This window comes from Arachis stenosperma, chromosome 4 (assembly GCF_014773155.1).
Source record: "Arachis stenosperma cultivar V10309 chromosome 4, arast.V10309.gnm1.PFL2, whole genome shotgun sequence".
NCBI lineage: Eukaryota > Viridiplantae > Streptophyta > Magnoliopsida > Fabales > Fabaceae > Arachis > Arachis stenosperma.
Window position 1 is genome coordinate 3,272,145 of NC_080380.1, and position 11,023 is coordinate 3,283,167.

The following is an 11,023-nucleotide window of genomic DNA, read 5'->3' on the forward strand; positions in this document are numbered from 1 at the left end:
TTATCACATACATACAAACTCTCAACCAGAAATCAAAATGCGCTGCTGTGCCCTTCCTAGTTCTTATCACCATCACCGATTAACATCGCCACCCAAAACAATTTTCCAATTCCCATCCAAAACAACAACCCGCTACTATTCGCCCAAACCCGACATTGTTAACAATCCGGCCCGACCCGCGTTGCGACTGAGCATCAGAGCAAATGCTTCTACGTCGTCGTTCGATGCGTTAGCGGTGGCGACGGAGGAAGCGAATGCGAGCTTGTACGAGGTTCTTGGCGTGCCGGAGTGGGTGGCGGTGGCGGAATTGAAGCAGGCGTACAAGAAGCTTGCGAGGAAGTTCCATCCGGACGTGTCGCCACCGGGTCGGGTTGAGGAGTACACAAGGAGGTTTATTCGTGTGCAGCAGGCCTACGAGACTCTCTCTGATCCCGCAATGAGAGAGCTCTATGATAGAGATATGGCTATGGCCGTCAAGTTCCCCTTCTCCTCTCGCTTCGGCCACCGCCGCGCCACCAGCTTCCACCGTCAACATCCCCACCCTCACTGCCATACGGTATTTACTTAACTATTTTCAAAATTTAAGTATAATTTAATTTTAAAAAATATTATTTGCACATTAAAATTAGTTACTAATGTATTTTTGTATAAATAATTTATTTTTAACGTATATTTATATTTTAATAATATTGGTGGCTGATTTTAATAATTAATTTTGATATGCATTTAGTATAATTTTTTTATTTTAATATACTACAAGAGTTTAATTTTGATATTTTTATATTATCCTACAATTATATTTAATTTTTTAATGATTATTTACGTATATTGAAATAACATTAAATAATTGAATATATGTATAAAATAATTTTATATTACATGAAAAATTATTATTTTTATGTTATATAATAAAAATAATTATTTAAAAAAGTAAATATAATTAATTTACTTAAATTATTTTAAATTATTAAAATTAAACTTATTTAAATATAATGTTATTTATTAAATTATTTATCACATACATACTTAACAAGCAAAAACATGAGTATTAGTGTCAATAATTGTAGAGAAAATAATTAAGAAAAAAAAAACTTGTAAATTTTAAAAACTTCTAAGAAAAATGTTAGTCTTCTTAAATAAAAAGGAAGACGACTGCACCACTACTAAGTACTAGTAAGTACTAAGTAGTAACACAGTAACACCTACTTCAGTGTCAATGATAAATTGATAATGAATGAATATTGAATATTGAGTTCAAGTTCGTTTTTTCTTTTCGTGTTATACGTGTAACGTGTTTTCTTTTGGCCATTTACTTAGTACACGCTGGCATGCATGTTTTGTAGCTTTTCATATTGGTTTCTTGATAAATTCCAAAAATATTCTAAAACATTAAATTAGTTATTTTTTCCGTTAAAATAAATGAGTATTTTTTAGTATATATTAAGTATACTTATTTTAGTTATTATTTGTAAAAGAATTAATATGGCTTCATGGTTAATATCAACAAATATAAAATGTAAAGAAGGTTCCTATAATGTTATCTAATAAGATATTTGTATTTATATGATTTTTAAGACGATACCTGATTGAATAAAATAACTTTACTAAATGCTAATAGAATAATTAATGATTAAATTGTTTTATAAAATGTTTTGTACCAATAGTTTATATAAGCTAGCTAGATCATTTAAATATTAAAAAAATGTTCTAATCAGAACATTAATTTAATATGGCTATGGAAGTCCCCAAAAACAAAATAAATATTATCTTCCTGTAGTTCTGAGTTCTCAATAACAAAATATTATCTTCATGTTGCGTATGTATGGCTATGAATGGAAGTTAACTAATTAATTAATTAAGGTGGTGTTTAATTAATATCTTTTGGTTTTCTTGCACCACCAGATAGAAACTCTGGAATTTATAGTAATAAAAGCATCTTAAGTGATATTCGGTAAAGTTGTGCATTAAAACCATGTCAACAAATATCAAATTATAATTTCGAAAAGCACCTTCCCAGAAAATAAATAAATTAATTAATAAAAATCAGAATAAAATAATAAATAAATCTTTAAAAATTTATATTTTAGATAAATTAATTCTAAAAAAAATACTAACAAAGTTCTCTAAGATAACAAATATAAATAAGTTAGTTTAAATATAAAAAAAATATTTCTTTTGAAAATTATATGATTAAAGATTTAATTATGTTGTTAATTGTAGATATTTTTAATTTAAAAAAATATTTTATTAATTCTAATATTTTTTATATTTTTAAAGATCTAAGTATAAAATTAAAATTAATATAAATATTTAATTAAACAAAATATAAAGATCTAATTATAAATTTGACAAAATTATAAAGACTAACATGATTATATCTCTAACACTCCACACAATATCAATCACAATAATATAGAAACAATAGAAAATAAATTAACAATATAAATTAGATATTAAATAATATTATTTTCATAATAATTTTACAATCAATATTTAATTTTAAATTTCTTAATTAGTAGGCATATAATTAAAATTTTAACTACTTTAATTTCTTGTTCCTTTCACAAAATCATTGAAACAACAATCAGATCCAGATACTTTTGTTCCATTATATTGCATGCTAATTATAATCAATGTTTCGCAATCAGGTAATGGAACAAAGAAATGAATGGAAAACTCAGTGGGAGTCACAACTTTCTGGGCTGAAGAGAAGAAGCAAAATAAAAAATAGTGGAGTCAATGATTCTTGGGCAGCAAAAATGCGAAATATTAATAATAACGTTTTTGTCGAGGAAGAAACTATTTTTACTCCTCCTGTTTAATGTTAAGTATTTTTTTGTTTTTTTTTTTTGTAAATTAAGTGTTTTTTTTTATTTCAAGTTGTTTTTTTTTACTTATTATATTCTCTATTATTAAATAAAATGAGAAAGTTAGAATACTAAAAATTAATATAAAAAATAAAATTAGGAATATTTGTCTTTTTTATTATTTATATTTTTAATTAAATTTAATGATATATAATATATAATTAACTAGAAAGACATGTTTAATATAAAATAGAGAGAATAACTAAGAATCTGTTAGTGAAATAATAATGGATAAACAACTGTTAAGGGATTGAGCAGTTAAGAAAAATAAAATAAATGTTTACTAATTATTGGAAAACATTATTAATTTTTTTTTATCTTTTACCAATAATATAGGCACAGAGATACATTATTAGAAAATGAATCATAAATTCATAATTTGAACTTCAATTCCTTTTACATGCACGTACATATACTATGGGTTATTATTATTAATTAGGCAACTCTGGATAAGTAAATATCTTTCTTTCTAAGGCTTAATTTGGTAAAACTTTTATTTTTTAAAAAAAATTTATAAAAATTATTTTTTAAAAGATAATTTTTTAAAAATTGTAGTATTTATGTTTGGTAAATCAAAACATAAGCAATATTAATTATATTTGGTAAATAATTTTTAAAATTTAAAAATATTATAATAAATGTAAGCACTAAATTTAAAAATTAGTTAACATATAATATTATATTAGATTTTTAAATTTTAAAAAACACAACCCAACTTTGAAGAACTCTATCCTAAATACTTTCAAAAATATCCGATCTTTTAAAACTATCTTTTAAAACTGCAAGTATAAGTACATAATTTTTTTGATTTACCAAACACAAAATGAGGAGTTTGAGTTTTTAAAAAGTACAAACACCTCTTCAAAAAGTTTTACCAAACTAAGTCTAAGGCTTCTTAAAATATTACATAATTAATAAATAAGATAAAATTATTTTTTTGTTCTTAATATTTTTTTAAAATTTTAAAAATATTCTTGATGTTTAGTTTATTTTAATTTTATTTTTAATAAATTTTAATTTTACTCCTTCCATTCATTTTTTATGCCCAATAATTAGTCAACTTATTTCTTCCAATTTTATTCCTAAATATCCATTCATCATCGTTATTATTCTTCTCTCTTTGTAACTCTCATTCTCTTTTTTGTCCCCTTAAGTTGCTACTTGCTAAGTGTTGTATGATATAAAGAGTGATAGGAGAATAGCGAGGAGAGGTGGAGAAAGGAGCATGCATGTTAGTTTCTGGAGATAAGAGCAAGGATTTTATGAATATTTATTTTTACTTTCTTTCATTATTATCCTTTCTCTCTTCCTTGTTTTCCAAGAAAAAAATTTTAACATGTGGGTAAAATAAAAAGAGAGAGAATCGTGGAAGTAAGAGATGAATTTGGATAAAAGTTGAATGTTATTAATTTTTATTTCATATTATACATGTCCACATCCTTAGGTTAATTTACATGTGGTGAGATAATAAATAACGGGAAAGGAGGGATGAATGTATATTAGAGATAAGAGTGAGAAGAAATTTGTGGTAAAAAATTAATTGGATGATCTTGCTGAGGTTGAGAATTGGATTAATTAATTTTAATATGAGATTAATTTAGATCATATTCTTTCTCATAAATCTCAGAATGTGTCACAATCTTTGTAAATCTTATCACCAATAATAATGGATGAATATTTTTTGGCTGATGAGAATAACAATGACCACCAATTTCAGCCACTCAACATGTAAATGAAGTAAACTAGAGTTGCAAATCCAAATAGCTAAAGTTTTAGGGTTTTTTTTGTTCTTTTTATTCGTCTATATTCTCTTAATTTAGTAAGTATGTTATTATCTTATTGTTGACTTTGACTTATTTATATAAATACTTATAATTTCGGCTAAAAATTATATTTTAATGATAGTGTCATATATTCAAAGTCAAGATCTTTTCACTATTTTAAAGCAAATCATATCTTTTTTTTTTTGCCATATATTTTTCTACCTGCAATTTGATTACCAAATTTTGCCTAAGATATAAAATTTTTTTTTATCATTTTTTTGTTTGGGTCTAGTTAAAGATACACACTTTTATGTAAGGCAAAATCCAAAATTTTAAACCCAGAAACCAAAACTCTAATTGAACAAAAAATAAGAAATATTAAACCTAAAAATAATTTTTACTAAATAAAAACACACCCAAAAAAGTAAAAACATAATTCCAAAAATAAAAACATAATACCGCATGGATAGTTATACTTTGGAATTTTACTTCTAGAGAGGGAGTGAATCACAACGAGAGAGAGGGGTAATTTGAATTAGGAGTGTACATGAGGTCGGATAAAACTAGATTCGTCTTAACTTTGACCCGACCTTAAATAATAATCGGGTCTATTTTTGAGATTCTTATCCGGTCATAGACTCGATGATGAAATTACACTACTTTTGGGTCACACTAAAATCGGGTCTCAATCGGGTGAAATCTGGGTCTTGATAAATTTTATGTCAAAAAATTATGATGCGTTCATTTATAAAAAATAAAAAAAATACTTGTTACAAAAATGTTGATAATCATACTTAAACTTGAACTTGTCTATAAATTCTAATTTCATACTTTTTTGATCTATTTCCTAATTCAACAAATGTGATTAAAAATAAAACAATAAAGTTATAATTAATATAACATAATATTGAAATTAATTTAAAACATGTAATATTTTTTTAATCATCCTAAGTTGTATTTTATTATTAATGAAAAAAAAAGTTTGTCAATATTAGGTCGATAAGGCAAATATAAAAGAAAAAATATTGGTCACATTACATTTTCATTTAAAGGAATTTCATTCCTAAAAAAAACAGGTAAAAAAGACTAAGCTTTGACCTGGAGTTGTAAATGGTATGACGATTTTGAAATCTAACCTTGCGGGTGAGGTTTGTAGACAACATTGAGAATTAAGAATTTGAGATGGTTTTTTTTATTCTTTTTCTTTTTTCTTGTGTTTGTTAATTTCTACCATAGAGATTGAGATTGTTACTCATAATTTTCATATATGTAATTTAATTTTATATTATGTTTAATATTTTGGAATATTTTTTAATTTTAGATGGGTCGTAAAAAAACAGTCTGCAAATGCATCCAAAACAAATGAAAATGTAAAATTTCTTTTATGAAAAAAAGGAAAATTTTAACATTTTCAAAGTTATGTAAAGTTGAAGTTTGTCTAATTGTTTATGGAGATTATTCTTCTCAACCAATGACTTGGCCACAAGAACATTCAAAGGAGCAATTTATAATTGAAAAGTACGAGGTTCAAACCCTTCATGATCTTTAATAAAGAAGAATTTTTCAAGAATAAGAAGATCATGGTTGAGGCTGTGATTGTTAATGTTATAAGTGTGATGATATGAAATTAGTCTCATATTGAAGAAAGTAAGGAATAATGAGAAATATTGTTTTGAGTTGTATGTGGTGTCATCTCATCTTATGTTCCTTTAACCTTTTTGTTTTTCTCTCTTAGGAATTCGTGTAGTTAGCCCTATATACAATTGGAAAGAGATTTGGCTGTAATGCATTTTTAATGGATTTTAGAGCTACTGCTTTCCCATTTTGAGAAGGATTTGATCCGAGTGTTTCTCTTGATGAAAAACTGCATGTTTAATTGGTAGTAAGACCAAAAACAACAGCTTTGAGGGGGTGTAAGTTACCGAACCAAATCGAAATTTATCGCAAAACCGAACCAAAATTTACAACAACCGAATGAAAATTGAAAAAAATCGGTTTTTTTTTTATTTTTTCGAAGTAAACCGATCGGTTCGGTTTGGTTTTCGGTTGGCTCAGCAGAAATCGAACCGAACCGAACCATAAAAGTGGTTTAGTAATACATTAAAATTGAAATTTTAGACTTAAGAAATGTGTTTGTTTTATGTTTAGTTGTTGGAATGAGTTGAAATTATGTTGAATTTGAATGTAATGTAATATTATTTCAGTTTATTGATTGTTTTGAACATCATTTTACTAAGATTAATTTTCTATTAGTTAGGATTTAAAAACCGAAAAAACTGATCGAATCAAACCGCTTTTGGTTCGGTTCGGTTTGGTTCGGTTGTTGCGCAGACAGCAAACTGATTAATTGGTATTATGTAAAAATCGAACAGATCAGTTCGATTGGTTTTTGGTCTAAAATTGAACCAAACCGAACCGATAACACTCCTAGCTTCGAAGATTGAAATCTGTTAAGTATCATAGTATAAATGAATTGGATAAATTCTATTTTTCAAATAAAACACCTATTCCAGAATATGTCAGGAACATACCATGAACTTCGCTTTGATTTATTGACTTAGTTGTTAAGCAACTACCATTAGAAGTAAAGGGAACTTGGTGCGTATGACTCTGATCTGGTGGGTCTAGGGAGAGTAGATATGTGTTGCCTTATTCTTTCGTGTAGAGAGGCTATTTTTAGGATTTGAACCCCATAATCTCTGATATTCGCCCTCTAAATAAATACTATTAGAAATAAACTTAGAACTATTGATTTGGTTATTAAATTAGTAAGTCAAAATGTATGTTATGAATCTACCAGAAAATAATTTGAAGGCTTTTTTGTGATTTAGAATTGCACTTTAAAGCATGTTTGTCCTAAACCTTAAACCTAAACTTACATATCTTCGTTTTGTTATTTTTCTTCTTATAATGCAACGTCGACGCAGGCGATGGTTACTTTTTCCGTCGATTATACATAGATTTAACAGATTTTTCAGATTGTAATATGTTCTTGCAATTCTTTTTTTAGGAAAATGCAGAAATCTACATCAAAGGTGCCTCCAAAAGAGATTCCTAAGGAGGACAAGCACTAGATCTTTATGCAAAGTGATAGAGTTTGTGTAGTGCAGTTGTCCCTTTTTTTTTTTCTCTTATACAGAGTACTTATAAATGCATTTTTTTTGTTACTAAAATGCATTCTTCATTTATGTCTGTTGATATAAAGTATGAACTCTTTTAGATCCCTATTGTTCTCATATATATGTATCCATCAATAACAAAGTCATAGTTATTCTACCTTTATACATTTTCATTTTTCTTTAGCAGATCTGTTTTGAATTGAATGAACATATGAGGATGTTGATTTAAGACTTGTGAGGCGTGTGAAAGGGATTTTATTATTTTAAACAAAAAATTCTAGTATTATCACTCTTTTTGTTGGTTCATGCTAAATGTACATACCAAATCAACCAACTATAAAAATACATATTAAAATATAAAAGATATTTTAAAGGTGAATTAAACAACACATGTATATAAATATATAGTGACAAATTTAATAGTTATTTTTTTTGCACATAACATTTTTATTTTCTTTCACTTGAAAAAAATTAAGAAAGTAAATAACATAAAAAAATCTATATTATTCATTTTTTTAATACTCAAATCCAAAACTTTTGTCCTAAGTTACGAAGCACGAACACTTTATTGGGTTGCTATGTTGGTGTGTTAGACACATTCGGATATGACACTCATTCGACATGCGTATTTGCTGTGACCAATCGCGTCTTAAAAAAAATAAAAAATCTTAAAAAAATAAAAAAATTCTTCTCTCTAAATAAGTTTGGACACATCTAAATATTATTACGTATCAGCATATACAACTTTATTCTTAATATGTATTTTTGAAATGAGCTTATAAATAATATATTATTATTTATTAAAATAAAAATATTTTAAATATTTTATATAATTAAAAAGAGACATTAAAAAATTAAAAAATATTTTATATTTTAATATCAATAAAAAAATTAAAATATCATTATAATTTATCTAAAAAATACTTCATATTTTATATATATGGTGTGCCGTATCCCATATCCATGTCGGTGTTCATATCCATGTCGGTGTTCAGCATACGTTCTAACACTTCTTCCCTAATTAACTCGAGTTATTGGTAATTGGTATTTGGTAGGATTTGAATCATCTTCATTTCAACAACTACAAATTAATAATAAATAAATAAAGAGAAAAAAAAGTGAAAAGAATCAATGTAAAAAAATATTCTATTTATCTACCATGGTTCCACCACAATAAAAATGTCTCTTTTCTTTTCTCTCCTTTCATATTACAAAGCAAACAAATGAACAAGGTTGTTTCCTCTGCTTCTCCAAATGCTTATCTCTTAATCACGTAACCAAACACACACATGTGAATTCTGCGTTTGTAATAGATTAACCAATTTCTTGAGTTTAAATTTGGTTTTGCAACTGTTAAGAGATATATTGATAGCATGGGAAACATACAAAAAGATTATCACCATTTAAATTTGATTGGATTCAATCTCAACACTAATAAGAATTTACGATTATTATGTAATTTTGCAACATTGCATTGAGGAATTGTTGTTCAATTCAGTGTTAGTGTTCACCTATGATGATAGCAGCAACAACAATGGAAACTGAATCACTTATGAGGGGTGACAAACTCATTCTGAGGGGATTAATGTTCCATGGTTTTCATGGTGTGAATCCAGAAGAAAGAACACTTGGTCAGAAATTCTTGGTAGATATAGATGCTTGGATGGATCTTAGAGCTGCTGGTAAATCTGATAACTTGTCAGATTCAGTTAAAATCAGAACAAGAATTGCTAAATCCAGTTATCATGTTAATTATTAAATAAAATGAAGTGCTATGTCTTGTTTTTTCCAAAGTATCAGCATACTGCATTCTAATAATTTTCTTAGGGTAGAATAAGACTTTAGTTTTATAAAATGAGCTATTTATGATTTCATTCCGAAAAAGAATTTAATTTTGACGTACTTTGTCAGTATAAAGTGGTTTTACCCGTGTATCCAATGTGTAAGGTCATGTAAGCAAAAATAAATATTTTTTATATTGACCGTGTGAATAATCATCTAAAATAACACATGTGATTAAACCACTGTGTATAACATCTTACAACGTCAGTGTATCAAAATTAAACTCATTTTGCATAAATACTATGTTAATTTGTGAAGTATTGATGAATGCAGAATAGTAAAGGAAGTTATTGAAGGGCCACCTCACAACCTTCTGGAATCAGTGGCTCAAAAGATTGCAAGCACAACTCTAACCAATCACCATCAGATATCTGCTGTTAGGGTTCTAGTTGGAAAACCCCATGTTGCAGTTATGGGTCCAGTTGATTACTTAGGAGTTGAGGTTCATAGGTTCAGAAGTGATGTATCTAACTAGAATTTAGTTTGGTTTTCAGTGCTGAAAGTTTTGTAACTCTAACTTTGTCTTTTCATTACATTGAACTTCCAAGAATGCTTGGGTTAGATAAGACTTGGTTGTTATTGTTTCAAACACAAAGACAGCTATGGTTTCAAATTTAATCTCTACTTGACTAATATACAAAGATAAACAAAAGATAATTCCTTTAATTGCAAATTTGTTGAGGGTTAATGTGAACTTTCAAAGCTATGGCATGCTTTGCATGAAACTAACTTAAGTTTATGATGAAGCTTTCTCAGTAACAATTTCTTTCTCAAATTTTCATCAACCACAGCACATTTTTCACTATGATTTTCATAACAGCAACAATGTAATAACAACTATCCTTTATCATAAGAGACGTGTTTAAAGTTCAAAAGATTTGCAATTAAATCTCTTTTACTAATTTCATGTAAAGTAACAATTCTGGTAAATTTTGCTGGCATGATGCTAGAAATGGGAAACAAACCAAAAGACTTCTCAAGAACTGAACACATTCTAGTGAGAAGTGTAAATTTGAAACACTCTCTAGGGCCAAATTGGTTGGTAGAACTCATTCTCAATAATCAAATTCCATGGACATGACACGATACACAAACAGAACATTCAGGAAGAAATAGAGTCAAATGCCAGTTAATTCAATTAATCATTTATATGTGCACCCAATCCATCAATTTTCAGCTCAATGAGATAATAACATAAAAGTTAGATGGATTGATCTCTTGTTACGTGCTTGTTTGGGTATCATTAAGTTAATAAAAAAAAGATATTTTTTAAAAAAAGATTTTTTTTTTTATTTTTTAGCATTGTTTGATAAATTTCTAGTAACAAAAATAAAAATATTTAAAAAATAAAAAATATCTTTTTAAAAAAAACTATAATTTATATTTTTTTAAAAATTAATTTTTTTTACATAATAAATAAATAAAAATTTTT

At 26.9% G+C, this 11,023-nt stretch overlaps 2 protein-coding genes across 2 annotated transcripts; both read left to right on the forward strand.

The window, feature by feature from the left end:
* LOC130977013 (chaperone protein dnaJ 20, chloroplastic-like) lies at positions 1-2,868 on the forward strand. The gene is made up of 2 exons (XM_057902008.1): positions 1-556; positions 2,649-2,868. Exons 1-2 carry the CDS (start codon positions 38-40, stop codon positions 2,820-2,822), a joined length of 693 nt encoding a protein of 230 aa, XP_057757991.1. The 5' UTR covers positions 1-37; the 3' UTR covers positions 2,823-2,868.
* A 6,415-nt stretch (positions 2,869-9,283) lies between these two features.
* Positions 9,284-10,066, forward strand: LOC130972919 (dihydroneopterin aldolase 1-like). Its single transcript, XM_057897260.1, has 2 exons — positions 9,284-9,488; positions 9,870-10,066. Exons 1-2 carry the CDS (start codon positions 9,284-9,286, stop codon positions 10,064-10,066), a joined length of 402 nt encoding a protein of 133 aa, XP_057753243.1.
* The last annotated feature ends 957 nt before the right edge of the window (positions 10,067-11,023 follow it).